The following is a 25849-nucleotide window of genomic DNA, read 5'->3' as shown; positions in this document are numbered from 1 at the left end:
TATGGCCCTTTATTTAGAATTAAAAACAATGGCAGGGATAAGAAACAAAGCAGGGGAATTTTATTTTTGTATTTGAATATTTTAGCTATTGGAACAATAAATATCAAAAAGTCAATTCAAGTTGCACTTGACATACTCTGAAGCCACACTCTTTATAACCAGAGGAAACAGATTTTATTTAAATTCATCTTTCCAAAGTACAAAATATCTTTGTACAACTTAATGTTGCTCTTTTTAAAAAACTTAAAATGTAGTAGTATTTTATAAGCATCTCTCTGGATTTATATACTGGTTTCACATACTACAATACAAAGCCCATTTGAAAGGACACACTGCAGAATTTCTAAAATTTACTTGAAAAGTTACTTTCATAAAGAAATTTTTTTCAACATTTTATCTTAAGTATTTTTTATAATTGGATAAATGAACTAAGAATTCAAAAGTAAAATACTACCCAGCTAGCCTTCTTTTTGTTTTGTTTTTTAATTTAAAACTATTTTGTAGTGCATATGCTCTTACCATTCTCTACTGGATGATTACAAAATTAACAGAAAATTTTGTATTGGTATATAGAAGATAATTGTAGAATTAACCATGGATGTTGGACATTTTGGTGTTTCCATGTGCTAATATTGTAGGGCATCTTGAGTTTACCACTGTTTAAAAATTGTTTTGTTTTTGAAAACTTGTTTAACTTAATGGCAGGTGTTTACAATGAGTCCACAGAAATGTTTGAGAAGACTATTACATATGGGGCTCTGACACCCTAAAGCTGAGGTCACAGTTTGTATCAATATGATAAATATTCACCATTTTATTGTATAAATTGTATGTATATAAATTAAAACGATATATTACTGGTAACAAATCTAACAAGACAGCATGTTACGGAATACCAAATCTATATGTGTGCTTTGGAAGATGGTACTGTAAAAGGGTAATTCTGTGAAAACATACTGTGATCAGCATAGCTTTTTCTTTTTTTTTTTTTTTTTTTTTAACCTCATGACAGTAAAAGCTTTCCTTTTGGTAAATGTGAGGTATTATTTAGCTATTTGGGATATTGTTTGAATAAGAGATACATTTTATAATTTAAGCTTTAGATGTTCTCTTTTATATTATTTATGTTCCAAATGATAGAATACCTATTTTTCTGGAATAGAAAATGTTTATAACTTATCAGACTCAAATTAAAATTACCAGTGCTTTTATAACCTTTTATACTTTGGTCACTATCAATTTCCCTTAACCATTTTAACATTTTTTTTTTTTTTTTGTCTTTTTGCCATTTCTTGGGCCGCTCCCGCGGCATATGGAGGTTCCCAGGCTAGGGGTCTAATCAGAGCTGCAACCAACCGCCCACGCCAGAGCCACAGCAATGCAGGATCCGAGCCGCGTCTGCAACCTACACCACAGCTCACAGCAATGCCAGATCGTCAGTCCACTGAGCAAGGGCAGGGACCGAACCCGCAACCTCATGGTTCCTAGTTGGATTCGTTAACCACTGCGCCACGACAGGAACTCCACATTTTAACATTTTTAACATTTTAAGGTAATAAGGCTAAACCTAGACTATTTGATTTCCAATTATATTATCAGCTGTAACAACATATACACTTAACACCTAATACCTAATGTAATTAATGTTTGAAAACTTGCTTTGGCTTCACAAATGATAGCATTTATAACTACATATTAAAATGACACAGAAATTTTCATGTTTGATTACTAACTGAAGGAAATAATATGTTTCTTTTTCCTCTACTCTTCCTACTCCATTTCTTGAAATTATCCAGTTTTCTTCCCTTTGATAAAGACAGCTTCATGGTAACTTCACCACCACAACACATGCACCAGCTCTTCCAATGTTAACAGGAACTTCCTAACACAGAAAACAAAAACAAGGAAAAAAATGCTGTTTGAATGAACTCTGTCTTTGGCATAATATATTGGAGTTGAAAAAGTTCTTAGCTATTCTGACCCAACCTTCACCTTGTATGAAGATAAAGAGAAATGCAGCCCACAGTTCAGTGTGGAAACAGCGTAGTGTTTAAAATGATGTAGACCTGAGCTCAAAGAGCAAGTGATCTTAAGTTTCACCTCACTGATAATTTCCTCACTTGAAAAAGTACAGCTAAAATAATCATCCTTCAAGGTTTTGTTAAGTTAAGCAAGATGATGAATGGAAATAATTAGGCATAGTAGTTATAATCCCATTTTTAATTCTCTTTCACCCTTTCCAAGATCACACAATGAAAATGGTGAAAAGCCTGGAAAAGAATCTACATCTCTTAGCTATTGGTGTATTATCTTCAGAAAACTAAATTACACAAGATTAGACAGATATTTTGATTATTGTATTTGACCTACATCCTTGTTTGCTAATTTTTTTTTTCCATTTCTAGCTCATCCTAACCATTGTAAAGATTAAGCAGAACTTGACCTACATGGGAGAACTTGACTATTTCTGAAGTCCTTAATAAATTGTATGTTTGAAGAAAGAGATAGAAACTCTTTATCAGGTGTCAGTATATTAACACATGCTTACTTAGAACAGTAACCAGCTTACTATGTAGAATTCAAAGCAACATAAAGTTAGTATAAGGCAAGGTGATGTTAGATTCCAAATACAAGGTTTGCTTGTTGTAGAAATGGTTTAAGAGCCAATCATACTTCATATTTTATTAATCCATCATTTAGAAATTCCCATTAGCAGAAACGAATCCAACTAGGAACCTATAACTAGGTTATAGGTTATAGGTTCGATCCCTGGCCTCGCTCAGCGGGTTATGGATCTGGCGTTGCCGTGAGCTGTGGTGTAGGTTGCAGACGTGGCTTGGATCTGGTGTTGCTGTGGCTATGGTGTAGGCCGGCAGCTGCAGCTTTGATTGGACTCCTAGCCTGGGAACCTCCATATGCCACAAGTGCGGCCCTCAAAAAAAAAAAAAAAAAAAATCCATTATTTAACTAACAAAACACCATTAGATATATTGGAATAAATCTAGAGCTGTCACTGAAAAACTTGTAAATAGTATAATTTACCTTTGACATCTCCAAGATGTCCTTTTCAGTGCCTCTTCTTGTACCTTCCTTAGAATTTCTTCTGTTAGACGCCCAACACAGTTGAGAGGGTTTAATTCCATTCTCTTACTGTGCACTAAATACCTTGAATGACTGACTAGTAGTTAGGAATATTGCAGTTCACAGAATCTCTATAAGGAGGGGACTGAAATGTTTTTCTCCTGGGCACCAGACAATAAGAAGGAGCAGATATTTGTGGCTGAGAACATTATTCTTTGGTTCTAAAATCATAATACATATGTAGAAAGTTGGTCATAGAGTAAAGCTCTTGGATTATCCAATCTGTTTCACTTTTTAAAATTGATATATTTAACAAGTTTATTATTATTTTTGCTTTTTAGGGCCACACCCGCAGCATATGGAGGTTCCCAGGCTAGAGGTGGAATTGGAGCTGCAGCTGCCGGCCTACACCACAGCCATAGCAACACCACATCCAAGCCATGTCTGTGACCTATACCACAGTTTGTGGCAATGAGGGATCCTTAACTCACTGAGTGAGGCCAGGGATTGAACCTGTATCCTCGTGGATACTAGTGGGGTTTGTGGAATGCTGAGCCACAATAGGAACTCCTATATATTCCCTTTCTTATATTATCTCCCATCATGGTCTATCCCAAGAGACTGGATATAGTTCCCTGTGCTATACTGATTTACTTCTCTATAAATGGAATGAGTCTATCAAGTTAATAGAATGTTCTGTCATCCCTTTATATAAGTACTAGAAGATCCTGCTAATGATCAAACAGGCCAATTAATAATTCCTTATAGCATAAATAAATCGCATACTATAAATTTCACTGAAAGAATTTGGTTCAGATCTACAGAGGGAGAAAATGGTGTTAATTACAAACATATATTTTAATTTTAAAAATAAAACCTGAAATATATCAATTTGAATACTTTAAATAAGAGTACCTCTTTCCATTCATCTTTCTGTGCATCATATGACTCAACAGTGTTCAAATAAGTATGTCCATCATATCCTCCAACCACATAGAGTTTATCTCCAAGGGGACATACGGCAACAGCATCTCGAGGAACACTCAGAGGTGCCACAGTTGACCATGAATCATTTTTTGGATCATACCTTAAGAGGTTTAGGAAGACAATTGAGAGGGAAGTTCAGTAGTGTTAAAATAAAAAATAATAGATGTTAATAAAATGTACACTTATCTAATATAAGAAATTAAAAATACCATATAAATATCAAGTGTAGTCTGACTAAAAAGTGTTAAGAATAACTACATGACAGAATTCTCTTCAGCCACCAGAGGTCACTTGAAGCTTAGTGCAAATGCATTCTTTGAGCAATCCTCAGATTCCCTATGAGGAAGTTTCACTTATTGGCATCTTAATATTATGTGAAAAGTGTTCCCTCTCTCATTTAGTATGCTGATTAGAATGTGTTTTTCTCATATTCTTTGTGTTTCAAAGTTATACATGAGATACTTGATCTTGTTTATATGAGAGCTCACATTTTAAGTAAATCTGATCTAACTGCCTTTTTGTTTTATGGAATATAGTACCCTAGTTTTAATACTGTTTGCAGTTACAATGACCACAGTTTTATTCTTTATCCCCTATGAGAGTTCTTATTTATCTTCATAGGACTCTGGGATTTTTTCCCCATTTTAATCTGAAGTTAACACTTTATCCCCCAACCTTTTCTGTAAGCAAAATTAAAGAGAATTCAGTAAGTGATATTAATTAAAATCTCCAGTAATTCTTTCTTAATATTTGAAGTTTATGTAAAAATATATAATATTAAAATCTAAAAGGGGTGAACAATAAAACTCATGTAATTGGAGTTCCCGTCGTGGCGCAGTGGTTAACGAATCCGACTAGGAACCATGAGGTTGCGGGTTTGGTCCCTGCCCTTGCTCAGTGAGTTAAGGGTCCGGCGTTGCCGTGAGCTGTGGTGTAGGTCGCAGATGCGGCTCGGATCCCGCGTTGCTGTGGCTCTGGTGTAGGCCGGTGGCTACAGCTCCGATTGGACCCCTAGCCTGGGAACCTCCATATGCCGCGGGAGTGGACCAAGAAATAGCAAAAAGACAAAAAAAAAAAAGATCCATTTTCTTCAAAGAGTGGCTGACAAAGTGAAAATCTATTGGCCAATTTATATGTTAATATTGATCACAAGATTGATACCAAAAAAAAAAAAACTCATGTAATTATACATGGAAATTCTCTTTGATTTTATATTGGCCTCTTTGTAAATTCCACTGAAAAACATTATTTTACAAAAGATTTTTTTAGAGTTTATTTTTGTATAATATTTTATTACTGTCTAATAATTTCCTTATATTTGTATTCTTTGTCTTATTTCTGTTTTTATCTCTTTAATCATATTCTAAATCATACAATCCCAGCTTCCATTCAAACTTGGTCTCACATCCAGTAATATTTTTAATAATATCTGAAATCAGCAATAATTAAGATGTCCTCAATATCCACCACATATTGAGTGTCATGTAGCATGTCACCTTAAATTCTGAGGTTAAACTAAAACCCAGAAACAGAAAATCCATAACTGTATGATTTAGTTAAGCTGAATTTTCAATACAATCACTATTGTTAATTAATACTGTGTTGCAAGACATGTTTTTATAATATTTTCTTAGCCTCTTTGCTGAAAACTCCATCTTGTCCTTCCTTATTTTGTCCTGTCTTCCTGCTTGAGAAACAGTCACGGTGATGGTAAATGACTTAAGCTTAAGAACAAAGACCTAAAGGCATGGGTTATTCGTGGGGTCAGCTGAATGAGGACATAATACATTGGTCTAGGCACGCCAGACCTGTGAAGATTGGCACGCATTTGCACAAGCATGATATGTCCTCTAAAGAGTAAGAGAAAGAGGAACCTCATGGCCAAGTGGTTTATGAGTGGTCGTTAGCAGAATATGCATTAGCAAAGAGAACCAAGGTGCAAACCTAGGCACACAGGGTTGCGCAAATAGGCATGCCATTTGCGGAAGTACAGTGAGGATTCTCTGAAATGCTATGCAGAGATAGCTAACTCAAATGCTAATGATTCTTAAATGCCTAAAGTTTAGAGTAAAAGTTTAACCATCTACCAGCTAAGTGACTTTTAAAATAATAAAAGAACTTATAAAATAATTTAAAAAAACTCCTATATCCTGTACCTACAACCCCCTTTTCACTTGATGTCATCCTCAAGAGCACAATAAAAGCAGTGTGGTTTCTTGAGGCAGGGCTCTTGGTCCCTGAGACCTTGAGTCCCCCGGTTCTCACCTTTACTTAAGATAAAAGTCTCTGTGTCTTGTTTTATGTTAATGTTTTTTTTCTTACGTTCCACAGCACCTGTTCTTCAGCCCCATCCTGCTGAGCTGGTCTCGGCAATACTGCACTCAGCTAACAGAGTATACACATATATGAATGGTAGATCAGGGCTATACTGAGTGTAGTATAGTGAACTCTTGGTTTTACAATGAAATGGAAAGTCAAATATAACTGGTTTACAAACTTTATAAACTCCAGTTATATGCAAAAAAATCCCTTAGCCACTATTTGTGGCTTAACCATAGAGGGCTTCAACTTCCACTTCTGTAGGGTGATAGGGATATACTAGATTTCCAAGGTCCTTTCCATTTGTAATTGCATATAATTTCATTATTGTGCTCCTGGATATAAAGGTCAGAGCAAGTTCAACTTTATCTTTTAAATATACAGGCAACACAGAGTGTTTTTCATGTGGTTTTTATCTTGTTTTCAGTGTTGCATCACTGTCAGCGAGATGGTAGAATAAGAAGCTCTAGGATCTTCTTCTGTCACAAAATTATTAACTAAACAAACAGAGACTGGCTAAAATAACTCTGTAGCAGTTCTGGAAATCAGTCAGTGATCCACAGCAACCAAATCAATGCTCAGTCAAGAAAAAGTTACATTCAAATCAGTAGGAAATTTTGTGACATTTTTACTTTCCATTGCCCACTCCCTCCAAAAAAGGCATGGTGAGGACTGGAGAAAGCAGTGACCCAGTCCCAGTTACTCTGCTTGAACCAGAGAGAAAAGGGCAGAGCTAATATGCAACAATATAACCTATCTCAGTTGCTGCCTAAGGGATTATTTTCTGTGTTAACCTTAATCAAAAGTGGTATAGCTCAGATTTCAGGCTAGGAAAAGCCTTGGGAAGCAGTGCACATGGTTTGTGAAAGCTGTGGGAAAATTACAGATGCAAAGACAACTGGGACAAGAGTATCAGTAATTGATATTACCAGAGATTACTGATGCTACGAGAGATAACTGTTACTACAATAGAACAGCTAAGGCCCTGAGAAGCATCAGGGCTGGGACTCTTAAGGAAGTTAAGGCTTTTAAAAGCAGCTATGCAGGAATTAGGTAAGTATCATCAACTGTTAACTATGCATATATATAATTCTGTCTTGAAAGGGAATGTGAGTGGTATAACTACAAAGTAATACTACTGACATTAAAAAAAAAAAAAAAAATAGGGAGTTCCTGTCATGGTTCAGCAGAAACGAATCTGACTAGCAAACATGAAGACTCAGGTTCAATCCCTGGCCTCGCTCAGTGGGTTGAAATCCGGCCTTGCTGTGAGCTGTGGTGTAGATCACAGACACAGCTCGGATCTGGCATTGCTATGGCTGTTTTGTAGGCTGGCAGTTACAACTGTGATTCAACCCCTAGCCTGGGAACTTCCATGTGCCGCAAGTGCAGCCCTTAAAAAAAAAAAAAAAAAAAAAAGCACACTTTGTTCATTCAAGTGAACTTATCCCATTCAAAGAAGTTACCTTTGGGAAATTAAATACTTAATCCAATAGAGTCATTGTTCACATTATTAACACCTCTCTTTGGGAATTCTTTCTGTTTATTTTGTGGTGATAAGCCTTCATCCTTTGAGAACTGACTTGGTTTTCAAAACAGTAAAGTTATTTTAATCTGAGCTGGTAAATAGGTTGAATGATACAGTTTGGAGTAAATTTATTTATTCTTACATCTCTTTTGTCTCATTTTATAAGAGGACTATCAAACAATAAAACAACATATTCTTTTTATACATTTCTTATGATGAATCTAGAATTCATAGGGAAGATTGCTTCAAAATATTTTTAGCCTAGGAGTAAATATACAATTTTATAAAAGATTACTCCTCTGAAAGGATTAACACTTATTTGGAAGGCTACTTTCTCGCAGCTTAAAAGTCCTTCTCATTTCTAAAGAAAATAAAAAACAAATAACCAAATGTATACATAAATAGAAATATTTTACCGTTCCACACAGTCAGAAAGCCTGGAGCAATGATTAGAAGCAGGGGCATCATGACCCCCAACAACATATAAGAATCCATTGTATGTTGCAACTCCCACACCTCCACGCCTTTTGGACATTGGAGCACACAGACTCCACTTGTTAGTGTGTGGATCAAAGTATTCCATAGATCTGAGGCAGGAACTTCCATCACGTCCACCAATAGCATATAGCCTAGAAAAAAGACAGAAGTATGCGTATATGTATGTGTATATTTGTGCATAGAATGAAAACGAAAGAACCTCGCACAAAGCATTGGACTGTGTATTCTATTCCCTTAGAATTTTGTTGTGAATGGCCTGAATTTGTGAATGAATATTTACTGGAAGGCATTTGTTAAGTGTCTACAGTATCCCACACCTACTTGCTTCATCATTTTTGTGACAGTACTTTGACATAATAGATTAAAAGATCCCATGGGGGAGTTCCCGTCATGGCTCAGTGGTTAACGAATCTGATTAGGAATGATGAGGTTTCAGGTTCGATCCCTGGCCTCGCTCAGTGGCTCAGTGGGTTGAGGATCCGGCGTTGCTGTGAGCTGTGGTATAGGTTGCAGATGCGGCTCACATCCTGCATTGCTGTGGCTCTGGTGTAGTCCAGTGGCTACAGCTCCAATTAGACCCCTAGCCTGGAAACCTCCATATGCCACAGGAGTGGCCCTAGAAAAGGCAAAAAGACAATAAATAAATAAATAAATAAATAAATAAATAAAAGATCCCATAGGAAATGAAGTACAGAAAAAGAAAGGAGATATCAAAAGTGTTGGTAGTATTTGCCAATTACACTTCAATAAAACTGGAAGTTTTTTTTAAAAGGTAGGATGTTTCCAAAGACCAACTCCAGCAACATGATAGTTTTAACTAGGTTAATTGCCTAACATTAGAATCCTGTTTTTTTGTTTGTTTGTTTTTTGTTTTTCCTTTTTTAGGGCTGCATCTGAGGCATGTGGAAGTTTCCAGGCTAGGGGTTGAATTGGAGCTGCAGCCGCTGCCCTATGCCACAGCCACAGCAATACCATAGCCATATCTGAGATACATCTGTGACCTACACTACAGTTTGTGGCAATGCTGGATCCTTAACCCATTGAACAAGGCCAGGTATTGAACCTCCATCTTCATGGATACTAGTTGAGTCCTGAGCCACAATGGAACTTCAGAATCCCTGTTGTTTTTATGAACTACTTTATTTAGTGTTAAAAACATTTGTAATTAAGAAGATATTAATTTAATAAATAACTAAGGGAATAGGATAAAACCTAGAAATCAAATTTTTTCCTAGGAAGTTATACTGATAATGGTATTTCATCTATAAATTTTAAAATGCCAATTCTTTTGATGCACAGTATTTTTAATCTTATTTAAATTTAATCCTGTATTAATAAAGAAGATGAACATTTATTAAACTATTTGTCTATAACTGCCCTTCATGCTCATTTGTTAACAATAGCAAGTCAGAAAGACTAAATTTAAATTAGTCAAATTCAGTGGTTTCAACCTGTTTTGTAATAGGTAGGAGATTGTTACTGAGTCACTTTATATCACTCAGGTTAGGCCAGAGATAATCACATTTAGGGGTCTTTTAAACTCTAAGACACTGTAAATCTGAGTCTCTCTCCTCTTTTTTTTTTTTTTTGCCTTTTTAGGGTGGCACCTGTGGCATATGGAGGTTCCCAGGCTAGGGGTCAAATCGGAGCTGTAGCCTCTGCCACAGCCACAGCAATGCAGGATCCAAGATGCATCTGCAACCTATACCACAGCTCACATCAATGCCAGATCCTTAACCCCTGAGCAAGGCCAGGGAGCAAACTTGTGTCCTCATGGATAATGGTCGGATTCATTACCACTGAGCTGCGAAGGGAACTCCTGAGTCTCCTCTTAACAATAGATATTTCCTACTTCCTACACAAGGTGCTAGAAATCATCTGTGCTTGAATTTCTATGGAGCCCAATTATATGATGAGATATTGGCTTTATGCATAGTTAGTACAGACACACAAGGCTGTCTCCTGCCACTGACCCATCCTGGTGTCTGAAATTCTCATCATTCAAGTCCCTCCTATATACTGATCATTGTCTCCAAAGGTCCCTTTTCAGAAAGCACATAATTACCTGGAAATAAACCAATTCAAGCTCTTAGTAACCCCTAACATCATCAGATTTCAATATATTAGCTTCTCTCATAGGCAAGTGATCAGGAAGAGGGGAAGATTCAGAAAGATGGGACTAGGTATAAGTCTAGAACATGCAGAAGAGTGAGTGGTAAAGAGCAAAATGACTTGGTTTATTACAAAGTTTTCATAAGTCAGTAATAAGTTATAATGTAAAAACAATAGCTTCTTGAGGCTGAAATTGGAACTGGTTTGTCTATAAAAGTGCTTCTCAAATTTAATGTGCACACATCACTTGAGGATATTATTAAAATGCTTATTCTGATTCAGGAGGTCTAGGGTGGCACTAAGATTCAGCATTTCTAAATAGATCTCAGGTAATGCTGATGCTGTTGGTCCTAGGACCACACTGAAGTAACAAGGGGCTACACAATATTTAAATGTTCATTTTAGACAAGTATTTTCTATTATAATGAAGGGGGAGTTCCAACAAAGCCCTTTTACAATCAATAACTAGGATGTCCTGGTCACTGGTAAAGCTTATTGATTGGTAGATCACATCACTGAAGTGCTGTACCACTGAACAGGGAGCACAAAGCATGCATATTTGGCTTTACTCACTTGTTGTTTAATGCGACAACACCAACTGTGCTTCTAGGGGTTGACATACTGGCCACATAATTCCACTGACGTCCTTCAGGGTCCCATCTTTCTACAGTATTTAGATAACTCCATCCATCATGGCCACCAACAGCATACATTGGTCCTTCAAGTGTGGCTACACCTAAAGGATAAAGATAGATAGCATGAGGGCTCATCTAGGTGTGCCACACATAATGGCTATTGTTTTATTTTGCAGGAAACTGACTGCTTACAATTTTGTTTTTCTTTCTTAAATGATTTTGTATACACATGAATAATTTACCCATCTTGATATGAAATTAAATATGGTCTTTTAGTCCTAGGAAAATTTCAGGCATGGTTAGTGTATCATGGAAGGGTATCATTTTAACACTGATGTCAAAGAAGGTAGTGGGACACATTTCTCAGGACTAATAGAAAAGGGAAGCTTTTTTTTATTTCTGGAAAAATTTCAATGTCATTTTTTGAAGGTAAGGGTTTGATGAGCTATGATACCAATTCTTAGATAAATCTTAGAATTGTAGGCTAACTCTGATAGGTTTTTCTAATCTCTGATTTTTATTATAGTAATAAAAAAGATTCCCAATGAAATAACTAGGCAGGAAATTTATAGGTTTAGTAAGATTTAGTTAGACATTTGTTCTATTACAGACTGAGTAGCCCTTTTGTGTTTCTCATCTGCTCTGGGAATTCACTTGATTGGCTTTTTCACTCTACTTTTTTCACCATCTCAATCCACCTCTTAGTGGTATAGTCTCATTGCCTCTTTTACCTCTTTAGCAATATTGATTAGATTTTAAAAATTTGCTCTGATTTCTCTGTAAAATATGTTTCCTAAGAAACACACAGACAGAACTGAGCTGAATAGTTACAGTCGTATAGCATTGTGGTCTGAAAAGATGCTTAATATGATTTCAGTTTTCTTAAAGTTACCAAGGTTTTGATGTGTAGCCCAGGATGTGATCAATCTTAGAGAATGTCCCATGTGCACTTGAGAAGAATGTGTATTCTTTTGACTCTGGATGGAATGTCTTATAAATGTCTATTAAGTCCATCTGGTCTAATGCTCCATTCAGGGCCTGCGTTTCCTTATTGATTTTCTGTCTGGATGATCTGTCCATTGCTGTAAGTGGAGTATTAAAGTCCCCCACTATTATTGTGTTATTATTGATTTCTCCTTTTAAGGTTGTTAGCAGTTGCCTTACATATGGTGGTGAACCTATGTTGGGTGTGTAGATATTTAAAATCGTTATATCTTCTTCTTGGATTGATCCTTTGATCATTAGGTAGTGACCTTCTTTGTCCCTTAAAATATTCTTCATTTTAGTCTATTCTGTCTGATAGGAGTATTGCTACTCCAGCTTTCTTTTGATTCCCATTTGCATGAAATATTTTCTTCCATCCTCTCCCTTTCAATTTGTATGTGTCCCTAGAAGTGAAGTGGGTCTCTTGAAGACAGCATATATATGGGTCTTGTTTTTGTATCCATTCAGGCAGTCTGTGTCTTTTGGTTGGGGCATTTAGTCCATTCACATTTAAGGTAATTATTGATATGTATGTTCTTATTGCCGTTTTATTAATTGCTTTGGATTTGCTTTTGTTGCTCTTTTTTCTTTCCTTCTTCTATTGTTCTCTCCTCTTCTGGTTTGATGACTATCTTTAGTGTTGTATTTGAGTTGATTTTTCTTATTTGTGTGTGTATCAATTGTAGATTTTGGCTTGCAGTTATTCTGAAGTTTTGATATAAGAGCGTATGTATATATGAGATTGTTTTAAGTCGTTGGTCTCTTAACTGCAAGTACATCTCCAGTGTCCTGCATTTGTACCATCCTCTTCTCACGATTTCTGATTTTGGTGGCATAATTGTGCGTGGATGATTTCGTGTCTTTACTGTATATATACCTTTACTGGTGAGCCTTGTCATTCGTGGTATTTTTGTTTCAGTTGTGACCTTTTCTTTTCGTCCTGGAGAAGTTCCTTTAGTATTTGTTGTAAAGCTGGTTTAGTGTTGCTGAATTCTCTTTGCTTTTGCCTAACTATGAAGCTTCTGATTTCTCCTTTAAATCTGAATGAGAGCCTTGCTGGGTAAAGTAATCTTGGTTGGAGGTTTTTTCCTTTCATCACGTTAAGTATACCATGCCACTTCCTTCTGGCCTTCAGAGTTTCTGCTGAAAAATCTGCCACTAACCTTATCGGGGTTCCCTTGTACGTCATTTGTTTCTTTTCCCCAGCTGCTTTCAACAGTTTCTGTCTTTAATTTTGGTCAGTTTGACTAATATGTGTCTCGGGGCATTCCCCCTTGGGTTTATATTATATGGTACTTGTTGTGCTTCCTGGATTTGAGTGAGTGGTTCCTTTCCCATGTTAGGGAAGTTTTTGGCTATTATCGCTTGGAATACTTTTTCTGTCCCCTTTTCTCTCTCTTCTCCTTCTGGCACCCCTATAATGAGGATGTTGGTGTGTTTAACGTTGTCCCAGAGTTCTCTGAGACTCTCTTCATTTGTTTTCAATCTTTTTTCTCTTTTCTGTTCTGCATCCATAAGTTCCACTAATATGTCCTCCATCTCTCTTATTCGTTCTTCTGAGCTGAGCAATTACATTCTATCATTTGACATAGACAATTTATCAGCTATTTAGGGGAAAACCATATTAGTCTTGGATCTGTGTGTCACACTTCAGCTGTATATAAGTTAGTTCTTAAAAACCAAGGCAATTATTGTTCTTTAAAAAAAAAAAACTCTCTGGTATTGAAATGTACAGACACTAGCATGAAGAAACATGAATCTTGGCAAACATTCAGGAGGATCAAATTTCACCACTCTTCCAGAAGTCTCCATTCCTTATTTAACTTCTTGGGAACCTCTGGCTTAAGTATAACTTAGAGGTGCTCCAAAGCAAGGTGGTTTTTCTGAATATCCCTACCTTCGAACTGCATCCTAAGGCTTTTGCTTAAATATAGATTTGCGTCTTATGGGAGGGACACTAGAAACACAATGTCTTTCCATTACTAAGTGTTCCTTTCTCTAAATTAAGATGGGAAGAAAACTCCCAGTTGTAATTTTATTTTTTCAATAATGTATTCCTTCTAAAAGTTTTTATCATTTCTGAAGTGGGAACCCTTTAAAATACCAGTAGAAGGGAGGTGGGATTACAAGTATGTCATCTGTAATAACAGGAAATTTTTACAAGCTTTTATTATTTACTTAAGGTTTTCAGCATTTCAGAGACATTTTGACTAGGGATTTGGCTAAATCCCAAAGATGTGCAGCTGAATTTAATTTTTAAAAGGCTCTACTAATTGTACATTCTTTAGAAACTATTTTACATTAAGATCTTACCTAAGCCGTGCCTGTGTGTTGACATGGGAGGCATCACTGTCCAGATTTTGCCGACAGGATTAAAACATTCCACAGTATTCAAAGTTTTTAAACCATCTCTTCCTCCCACGACATAGAGCTTATTATCAATAACTGCAACTCCAAACTGAAGCCTACGGCCACTCATGGTGCCAATGTGTAGCCAGCTGTTGGTCCTGAGGTCATATTTTTCAATAGTAGTGGTACCTGTTAAAGCAATATTGAACAGTGGTGAAAACTGCCTGTATAATTTTTTTTTTTGTCCTTTTGCCTTTTCTAGGGCTACTTCCTGTGGCATTGGAAGTTCCAGGCTAGGGGTCTAATCAGAGTTGTAGCTGCCAGCCTACGCCACAGCCACAGCAACACGGGATCCGAGCCACATCTGCGACCTACGCCACAGCTCGTGGAAATGCCGGATCCTTAACCCACTGAGCAAGGCTAGGGATCGAACCTACAACCTTATGGTTCCTAGTCAGATTCGTTAATCACTGCATCACAACAGGAACTCCTGACTGTATCAAATTTTTAATTGGAATTATTCATATTATGTTTATGAACCTACAATTTATAGCATAGAGTCAATTACTGCAACTCAAATTAAAGTAGCCCAGATGATTCTCCAACCTGGGAGACAAGGCAAGGATAATATTTCACGATGCCTGAATCCAAAAGAAAGAGTCAGAATAAATTAGTTTATTTAATATATATGGTTTAATTCTTATAATAGCTTCTTTGGCTATAACATTGCTACTGATAGTACTAACGCAAGTGTCAAACACCATATTTTACAACAAAAAGTTACCTTGGGATCTATTACTGACTTTTTACTCATCCATTAGAGTTTTAATTGCCTATGACCATTCAACATATTAATTTATGCCCTTTTATTTTATTCTGTTTAGGGTATGTGTGTGTAGTTTATTTATAATGCAAATGACTAAAGAAACAGAAATGAAAATTCCTTTTAAATGGGCCTTTGGGAGTTCCCGTCATGGCTCAGCAGAAATGAATCTGACTAGTATCCATGAGGACACAGGTTTGATCCCTGGCCTTGCTCAGTGCATTAAGGATCCGGTGTGGCCATGAGCTATGGTGTAGGTCGCAGGCATGGCTCATATCTGGTGTTGCTGTGGCTGTGGCGTAAGCCAGCAGCTACAGCTCCAATTTGACCCCTAGCCTGGGAACCTCCATATGCTGCAAGTGTGGCCCTAAAAAGACCAAAAAAAAAAAATGGGCCTTTGGTGTTGATTCACATAATGCTCCATGATGGTAACATAAATAATTATAATTAAGAATATAGTGATTTACATTTGTAGGATTTATTTATTATAATTAAGAATGTCATTTTGAGGTATTACCTACTTTATGTGTTAATAAAAGTTCATTTCTACTCAATTTCTGAAATACCAAGTTTATTATCATAGTGTACTGTCTCTACTGCCATAGTAAATTGTCACTAGTTCATAATAAATTATTACCTCTGTAGGCAAAGTTTTTTTAGTCAATCTTTAACAATAGCTGCTGTTATTTTTTAGCAAAACTTGATTCTCCACAACAGGAATATTTCTGACTAATAACCAAAGTGGAAAATGAAAGTATTACTAAATGCATTCCCACAAAAAAAAAAAAATCATCCATATAGTATACCTAGGACAGTTTGTGACTGATTTAGGGACTTTCAACCCAATTGCACAAAGCCAACCATAGGAATAAGAAAAATCACTTTTCAGTTGTTCCTCTACTGGGATATTTGTGGAGCAAATATAATTCATTAGTTATGATGAAAATACAGTTCACATTTGAAGGCTATTCACTGGCCAATTATAAGGCTACAGTATGGGGTTACAGCAAGTCAAAATTTAAGTGGAGTGTATATTATATCTATGGTAGCTCTGAATGTTTTCCTATTTATATTGATTAGTGGAAACAGTGTAACTTTTCTCTATTTTAAGTCTTTTACTGGTTAGTGCACTATAAGTATTTAAATCTCAAGGGTTTGGATTTTCACAAAAAAGCTTGTGACGATACAGGCACTCATTTCTCATTTACTCATTTACTCATTTACTCATTTCTCTTTAATCCCTGCATTTTCACTGAAAAGGTAGATTTGGCTGAATGCTGATTTATAGATCAGTGATTGCTCTATTGATGATGTTTATTGCTGGGAGGTCAAATAACACACCTAGCGGAGTATCTTTTCTACAATAAATGCCTCTGGATGATACTACTAAAACTGGAATACCTACAAAGCAAACATCTACTTTCACTCTGTCAAGCAGTCAATTTTCTTTGTTTTCATATCTTCCTACTTTATCTTTCCAAATCTGTCTTCCTATCCACTCCTTCCTATTTTAACTTTTTATTTTGAACTCTTTTCATTAGTGGAATTTACCAAAAAGCCAATTTAGATTAGAAAATGAAAGCTAGGTTGCACTAATTGTTAAGATTATGAAGGTATTAATGGTGAAGTAATTAGTCAGAAAATTGTACAAAGCTACATTAATCAGCTGTATACAGAAAATGTACATTGAAAAAAATGTAGAGATTTGCTTCATGCCAAATTATTTTTCCCCAGGTATTAGAGAAAAATTAAAAGATAAATTTACCCCACATCACTTCTTCGTACGTGTGAACATATATGACTGATAGTTCTGTATCTTCAATTCTTGAATTTCTTTAGCCCATTTGCCGACTTCCACGATTGCTACAGCTAATCAAAATGTAAATCCTCAGAGTTCCCGTCATGGCTCAGTGGTTAACGAATCCAACTAGGAACGATGAGGTTGGAGGTTGGATCCCTGGCCTTGCTCAGTGGGTTAAGGATCCGGTGTTGCCATGAGCTGTGGTGTAGGTTGCAGATGGCTCTGGCGTTGGCTGGAGGCCACAGCTCTGATTAGACCCCTAGCTTGGGAACCTCCATATGCCACGGGAGTGGCCCAAGAAAATGGCAAAAAGACAAAAAAAAAAAGTAAATCATCTAGCTGCCTTATTATGGTAGCTGTATATTTGATGAGAAAACTTAAATTAGATTTTTTTAAACTAATCTCTCTGTTTAGGACTCCATAATTTTTCTGTGTAAATTGATCTTCTTCCCTAAAACACTGTAAATATTGTTTATTATTTTATCTTAAAACTCCTATTCAATCCTCGCTTATGATCTACTTAAGAGGGAGCAAAACCAACCAAACTTTGTAGTATTGTTTGGAACACAATAGTTCCTGCAGTTATGAATATATCTGATTTAATAATTTCCTCCATCTATTTTAAGAATGAACTAAAAATCACTATATTAGCTTTTAATTTGTCCCCTTCCATATAGTCTCTCAGAATTCATTGTTTTTAATAAATGAAAAAGATACCAACTATATTGTATGCATAAAAGCCCAATGTTTATCATCTGACCATTTAAAAATTTTGACTCTGTGATTATACTTACAACTTTCTGATAATTCTTTTAAAATACACAGTAGGAGTTATAGTTAACCTCAGCCACTTGTGTGATATCTATATTTAGTAACTAATTCCAAGTCAATCGTATGAGTCAGAAAGGAAATTAAATACTGAGGAAGTACTGTATTTCCTAAACATCAAAGGTGAAAGTTCAAAAAGTATCTTAAGAGAAAAAGATAAATGAATCAACACACGGTAAAAAAAAGCATGTATAAGAAATTCTTTTTATAGTTTCGTTTAAGAATGTAAATTAATATTTTTAATGTAATACTGTTTTGTATTTAATCAATAAATGTAATTTATTTATATTTATATTATTTATATACTTTAATGTCTTTAGGTAGTTTTTCTTTATTTTTTTGCTCTTAAGTTCTCACCCTGGTTTTTCAATAGATTCTAAAACCCCCAAACTCTAGAAATGATCCCTGAGGATTAGCAATGAGATCCTGCTGTTAAGCATTGAGAACTATGTCTAGTCACTTATGACAGAGCATGAAAATGAGAGAAAAAAGAACGTAAGCATGTATGTGTAACTGGGTCACTATGCTGTACAGTAGGAAAAAAATTGTAGTGGGGAAATAATAATAAAAAAATGTGGTTGAAAAAAATAAAAAAGAAAAAAAAAAGAAAAAAAGAAAACCTCCAAAGAGAGGGGCCAGTTTTGTTGTTGCTGCTCTTTCTTCTAAAATAGTGGTAGTATAGCAAAAAGGAACATAAAATTTGGGTAAGAATTTCCTTTCTACTCCTTGGCTTGGTTATTTGACCTTAAGAGCCTTAGTTTCCTCATCTGCAAAACTAACTCTATCTTGTAGCATTATTATTATAATTATTTTTCATTTTTGGTTGCCCCATGGCATATGGAGTTCCCAGGCCAGGGATCAGATCTGAGCCACAGTCATGATCTAAGCTGCAGTTGCGGCAATGCCTAATCCTTAACCCACTGTGCCTGGCCAGGATCAAAACTCGTCCTATCACTCCCATGACAACAATCCCATAGAACCACAATGGGAACTCCTATCTTGTAGCATTATTACATCAGTTAGACATGATGTTTGCAAAAGGCCAATCAAGGATCAGGTACTCAAAAACAGGTTTTACTATTATTGTAGTATCTGCAATTTCCCATAGAAGCCTTTTATATTTCCATACACTAGGTATTTCAAGAGTCTCATATTTATTTCCATGTCAAACTGTGTTAATAGAGTCAAGGGATTATAGGCTTAAATTTCACTCATTTTGAGAAAGTAAGGAGTTTTAAAAAGATAAGGAGTTGTAAATACTTATTACTATTTTGTGTAACACATTCATTTGTGTAATATCAACTTAAAAAATAGAAGCCTGAAAAAAATAAGAAAAATAGTAAACGAATACAAAAACCACAGAGTAAAACACATAATTTTCCATTGTTAGGCCCTTTTTTTAAAAAAGTCAGAAACAAAGGATAGCTATGCTTGCATTTTCTATTTAGTACCCTTTTAATTTAAATATCATATAAGAAGCCTTTAAAATGTTAATGTTCATTCTATTTAACAAAATACAATAAAATATCAACCTGTCAGACATGAAATTAATTATAAGATCTCATTGTATTTGTTATTTTCTGAAGAACCAGTGTTACTTGACTGCTTTGGAAATAATTGCATACGCAAGCTCTTGTTATATAGGTTTACAATTAATTGGCATACTTCCTATATAGTCTTGCCAGTTACATATACCAAAAAAAGGAACTGATGTAGAGGCACAGAACTTTGACCTTTGTGTCATTTTCTACAAGGTGTCAAGACATTTCTATTTTGATTTGGCAAACTTTAAGTGGGTTGATTTTATATCCTACACAATTGATTCTTAATTACAAAGTCTTTGCCCAATCCTTTTGGCAACATGGTCTATGGACTGAAAAATCAAGTGTAAAAAGACAGAGTTATAGAAAAATAAGTACTTTTTTTTGGCCATTCCCATGCCATGCTGAAGTTCTGGGGCCAGAGACTGAACCCATACCTTAGCAGCAACTAGAGCCACAGCAGTGACAATGCTGGATCCTTAATCCACTGAGCCACCAGGGAACTCCAGCAAATATAAATTCTAATAAGTGTTCAGGGTAGAGGTGATGGCTTCAGAAAAATTTCCCTATTCCTACTGATAAAGTTCTTATGTTAAATTATTAATTCGTTCCAGGACGGAATTGCTTATCTTGTTGTCAACACTTCAAGATTATTTGTAACTGGTCTTTGAGCATCTATCAAGAAATTTACAGCAAGAAGTTAGAGGCCACTCTTCTATTTCTGTATAAAGGCAAATTTGGAAGGCCTTGTCCCTTCCACTTATGATAAATTTTAAATAAATTTCCCCTGAAAAGATCTTATGCTGAAAAGAAAATACTCAAATTTAAAAATTGCTGCCATGAGAACCAGAAAATGCCCCAATTCAATCTTGAGAAAAAAAGAACAAAGCTGGAGGTATCATCTTCCCAGACTTCAGACTATACTACAAAGCTACAGTCATCAAAACAGCATGGTGCTGGCACCAAAACAGACACATAGATCAACAGACACATAGAACAGAATAGAGACTCTAGAAATAAACCTGGCACCTATGATCAATTAATTTATGACAAAAGAGGCAAAAATATTCAATTGATAAAAGATGGTCTTCAACAAGTGGTGCTTGGAAAACTGGATAGCTACATGTAAAACAATGATATCAGAATATTCCCTCACACCATATACAGAACTAAAATCAAAGTGGCTTAAAGATATGAATATAAGACCTGAAACCATAAAACTCCTAGTAATAACATAGGCGGAACACTCTTTGACATAAATCATAGCAATATTTTTTGGATTTATCTCCTGAAGTAAAATAAATTAAAGTAAAAATAAATGGGACCTAATTGAACTTAAAATCTTTTGCACAACAAAGAAAACCACTGACAAAATGGAAAGACAACCTGTGGAATAATAGAAGATATTTGCAAATGATGTGACCTACAAGAGGTTAACATACAAATATATATAAATAGCTTGTACAACTCAATATAAAAAATATAACCCAATCCAAAACGAAAAATAGGCAGAAGACTTGAATAGACTTTTTTCCAAAGAAGAAATACAGATTGATATCCAGCACATGAAAAGATGAAAGATGCTCAGCATTGGTAATTATTAGAGCAAGGCAATCAAAACCACAATTAGATATCACCTCACACCTGTCAGAATGACTGTCATCAAAAAATGTCCAAATGACAAGTGTTGGAGAGGATGTGGATAAAAAGGAGCCCTTGTACACTGTTACTGGGAATGTAAATTGATGCAACCACTATGGAAAACAGTATGAAGGTTCCTTAAGAAAATAAAAATAGAACTACCATATGGTCCAGCAGTTCCACTCCTGGGTATATATCTGGAAAAAACGAAAACACTAATAAAAGATATATATGTATCCCAATGTTCATAGCAGCACTATTTATAATAGCCAAGACATGGAAGCAAGCCAAGTGCCCATCAACAGTAAATGGATAAAAAATATGTGATATACATATAATATAAATTACTTAGCCACATAAAAGAGTGAAACTCTGTCATTTGCAGTAATGTTGATGGACCTAGAGAATATTATGCTTAGTGAAATAAGTCAGAGAAAGACAAACACAGTATGATATCACTTATATGTGAAATCTAGAAAATAATACAAATGAATGTGTATCCAAAACAGAAACAGACACACAGATATAGAAAACAAACTTGTGATTACCAAAGTTTGAGAGAGAAGGAGAGACTGAGAAATAAGCGATATGGGATTAAGAGATAAAATTTCTATAAATAAAATAAATAAGCATCAAGGATATACTATATAGCACATGGGATTACAGCAATTATCTTGTAATAACCTATAATGAAATATAATCTGCAAAAATACTGAATCTCTATGCTATACATCTAAAACTAGTATAATATTGTAAGTCTAATAAAAAAGAAATTAAGGAGTTCCCATCATGGCTCAGTGGTTAATGAATCCGACTAGGAACCATGAGGTTGCGGGTTCCGTCCCTGCCCTTGCTCAGTGGGTTAATAATCCGGTGTTGTCGAGAGCTGTGGTGTAGCTTACAGATGTGGCTCGGATCCCGCGTTGCTGTGGCTCTGGCGTGGGCCAGCGGCTACAGCTGATTCTACCCCTAGCTGGGAACCTCCATATGCCGCTGGAACAGCCCAAGAAATAGCAAAAAAAAAAAAGAAAGAAAAAGAAAAGAAATTAAATCTGTCCTATAGAACAAAAGTAATAAAAAATAAAATCACTGCCCTAAGATAAAAGTACCTATTAAGAGTTTAGCAAACACTAATGAAAGGGTTATATCCCATAAGGTAAGAAAAAAAAAAAAAGGAGGTTGCAAAATTACATAAAGTATGTTATTTGTAAAAATTAGCTGTAGATGCACACCTTTAAATATGGTTTTAATACCATCCTCATAATTTGGAGAATGTTGAACATATAGCTTCTTTTTTGAATGATGCTTTATAAAGTGATTACTTTTTTCCTGTTACCTTTCATAGCATCCATGCCTCCCACAGCATAAAGTGCTCCCACAGTTGATTTTCTAGGTTTTGTCCGAGGGCTTTGCATCATGGGTCTTCTCTCTGGTAAGAGATGATACTTCATAGCTTCCATCAGGAGCTTCTGACACTCAAGATCACCAGTAAACATGGAGCTGTTTTCAAGATCTGCTAGTAACTGAAAAGTAATGATGCATGGTATATTAAGTGAAGAACAAATGATTAGAAATAGCATTTTCATTTCTATAACTTTGGAGAAAACACAAGCTAATTCAAATGTATAAGTATTATTTTTAATATTTAAAGTTAGTAAAATTTTATGGTTAAGGCTCATAATAGTGGCTAATTCATTAATGCACGTTTATTTGACATAGTATTCCTCTTTTGAATATGTACATATAATCTCCAGGAGTAAAAGTGAAAAATCACTCATAAAATGTTTTGCTGAAAGGAAAGAGAATGGCTGCATATGCACAAAGCAAGCATCTCCTGCCCTATTGCATGTAGCTAGAGAAGCAGCCATCTTTTTGGTGGTTTTAGGGGAGGTGGTGCAAACATGCCCAATTAAAATGAAATAATATCACCATGGGGGCTGCATCTTTATTGTCAAATCAAAGCACAGAGCAGGTGGTTTTTATTTATACATGTATGTGTGTACACCAGTAAAGTATACGTATTTGTAACTAGCCAATTCAACAGCAATAGTATATGGAATCAATCCCTTCTTATCATTATTGCCTGGCAGATAACATGACCCTAATTTAATGAGATAAAAGCTAGGTAAAGTACTCCTCCTGAAATTAACTGAGAAAGTAAGAGTTTTTTTTCAGAATCTTTCCAAGGGTCATTTAGATCAGTTTCTTGGAGTTGGAGGTCTGCAATATAGCACATTGAGAAGATCAGGTTATTGGAATGGAGGTGCTAATATTCCCTGGCAATGGTTAACTTCAACTCTGTTCTCATCCCACCTGTTATCTCTGATGGATCATTATTTTGACTTGGCTGGTGGGACTCCAGGCACTTCCGGAATGCATATGCTGCTGCAAATAGGTTTGAAAACTAGGCTATGTAACGTTTTTTCTTAAAAAAAAAATATTCTTCAGACATTTATCACAATGCTCTTCATTATTTCATTTCTAGAATATTTGTTTAAGATCACTTTTGCTCACTACCATCATCAGGAAAAGTTCACACAGTCCACATTCTATGCATACTCAGAAGTCAGAGACCAAGGTGCCACTGGTTGTGTTTGGGATAGATACTTCCTGTTGTTCCAGTAAAGTAAGAGAAGTCCACACTAAGCCCTCTGCTTAAGGGATGTCAGTATAGACTTACAACAGTATAAAGTTAAGGACGGTTGATCTTTTACACCAGTGCATCTCAAATTATTGCTTATCTAAGAATCATTTGGAAAACTTGTTAAAACACAGACTCCTTGGCCTCAACCCCTTAAATTGTTTCAGTAAGCCTGTAGTGGGAGGCATGAGAAATTGCTTCGAACAAGACCCTAGGCTTATGAGTAAATATGTACTGAGAGTTTCAAAAATGGCAGAGTACAAAGACTGAATTCATCTCCTTTCCTAAGCACACAAAAATTACAGATATTTACAGGATAAATATTTATTTTAAAAAAAGACCAGATCCTACCAGAAAAGATCATCTACAACTAAAGATAAAAAGAAGGAACCACAATGCACAGAGCAAGAAGGGTAGACTCATAACCCCAGTATGAGTGACGCACAAACAGGAGAATAATTATAATTGCAGAGGTTCTTCCCAAGGAGCAAGGGATCTAAGCTCCACACTGGTCTTCCTAGCATGGGGATCTGGCATCAAGAAGAGTGCAGAATGTTCGGTTTTGAAGGCCAGCAGGGTTTACATTCAGGAGATGCAGATGTGGGAAATAGAGATTCCACATTTCAAGGATGCAAGAAGCAATAATTTGAAAAGAACCTGGGTCAGACCTACCTGCTAATCTTAGAGATTCACCAGGAGAAGTGGTGGGCAACCAGAGATAGCCCTGGAAACATAGACACTGGTTGCAGCCATCTTGGGGAGCTCATTCTGCCAGGTGGACACTGGTCCTGGCAAGGGCTATTTTGGAATCCTCCTTGTAGCTTATTAGTCTTAGGACTCAGTCCTGTGCCTGCCCAGCAGCCTGTAGGCACCAGTACTAGGATGCCTCAGGACAAGCAACTCCCTGGGCAGGGACACAGCCCCACCCACCATAATACACACACACACACACACACACACACACACACACACACACACACACAATGGAACACTACTCAGCCACAGAAAGACAAATACTATATGTTAGCAAATGTGTGGACACTAAAACATTGATACAAACTAGTCATTATAACAAAAAAGGAACAGACTCTGCAAATAATAAATGCTGGAGATGATGTGCAGAAAAGGGAACACTATTACACTGTTGGGGAGTGTCAATTGGTACAACCACTATGGAGAACAGTATGGGGGTTCCTTAAAAAACTAAAAATAATTATCATGTGGCCCAGCAGCCCCACTCCTGGGCATATATCCAGAAAAGACTGAAACTCTAATTCAAAAAGATACATGCACCCCAATGTTCATAGCAGTACTATTTACAATAGCTAAGACATGGAAGCAACCTAAGTGGCCCTGGACAGATGAATGGATAAAGAAGTGGTATATTTACATACAATGGAATATTATTCAGCCATAAAAGGAATGAAACAATGCCATTTGAAGCAACATGGATGGAACTCAAGATTATCATACTAAGTGAAGTAAGTCAAAGATAAATATCTTATGGTAGCACTTATATGTGGAATCTAAAAATACAATACAAATGAACTACTTACAAAACAGAAACAAACCCACAGACATAGAAAACAAACTTATGGTTATCAAAGGGGAAGTGGGAGGGGTGATAACTCAGGAGTTTGGGATTAACATATATACAGTACCATATATTATATAAATAAGAAGGCCCTACTGTATAGCACAGAAAACTATAGTCAATATCTTGTAATAACCTATAATGGAAAAAATCTAATATATATATATATATCACTGCTGTACAGCTGAAACTAACACAACATTGTAAATCAACTATACTTCAATTAAAAGAATAGAAAAAGGGAGTTCCCATCGTGGCTCAGTGGTCAACGAATCCAACTAGGAACCATGAGGTTGTGGGTTCGATCCCTGGCCTCGCTCAGTGGGTTAAGGATCTGGCGTTGCCGTGAGCCTCAGATCCCACGTTGCTGTGGCTCTGGTGAAGGCCAGCAGCTATAGCTCTGATTAGACCCCTAGCCTGGGAACCTCCATATGCCATGGGCACAGCTCTAGAAAAGACAAAAATAAAAATAAAAATAAAAAAGTAG

At 36.0% G+C, this 25849-nt stretch overlaps 1 protein-coding gene across 2 annotated transcripts in view; it reads right to left on the bottom strand.

The window, feature by feature from the left end:
• KLHL4 (kelch like family member 4) overlaps positions 1 to 25849 on the bottom strand; it is a 101545-nt gene that overhangs the window by 3355 nt on the left and 72341 nt on the right. The window contains exons 6-11 of one of the 2 annotated variants that reach the window (XM_021079961.1): positions 22464 to 22650; positions 14458 to 14682; positions 11099 to 11261; positions 8332 to 8544; positions 3997 to 4168; positions 39 to 1882 (exon numbers count right to left, since the gene is read on the bottom strand). In XM_021079961.1, the coding sequence (XP_020935620.1) occupies positions 1823 to 1882; positions 3997 to 4168; positions 8332 to 8544; positions 11099 to 11261; positions 14458 to 14682; positions 22464 to 22650 (1020 nt within the window). In that variant the 3' untranslated portion in view covers positions 39 to 1822. Of the gene's footprint in view, positions 1 to 38; positions 1883 to 3996; positions 4169 to 8331; positions 8545 to 11098; positions 11262 to 14457; positions 14683 to 22463; positions 22651 to 25849 lie in introns of those variants that run through there. The other variant, XM_021079962.1, reaches the window with a different exon arrangement.

The sequence above is a fragment of the Sus scrofa genome, chromosome X (genome assembly GCF_000003025.6).
Source record: "Sus scrofa isolate TJ Tabasco breed Duroc chromosome X, Sscrofa11.1, whole genome shotgun sequence".
Lineage (NCBI taxonomy): Eukaryota > Metazoa > Chordata > Mammalia > Artiodactyla > Suidae > Sus > Sus scrofa.
This window is presented reverse-complemented; position numbering and strand designations above follow the sequence as displayed.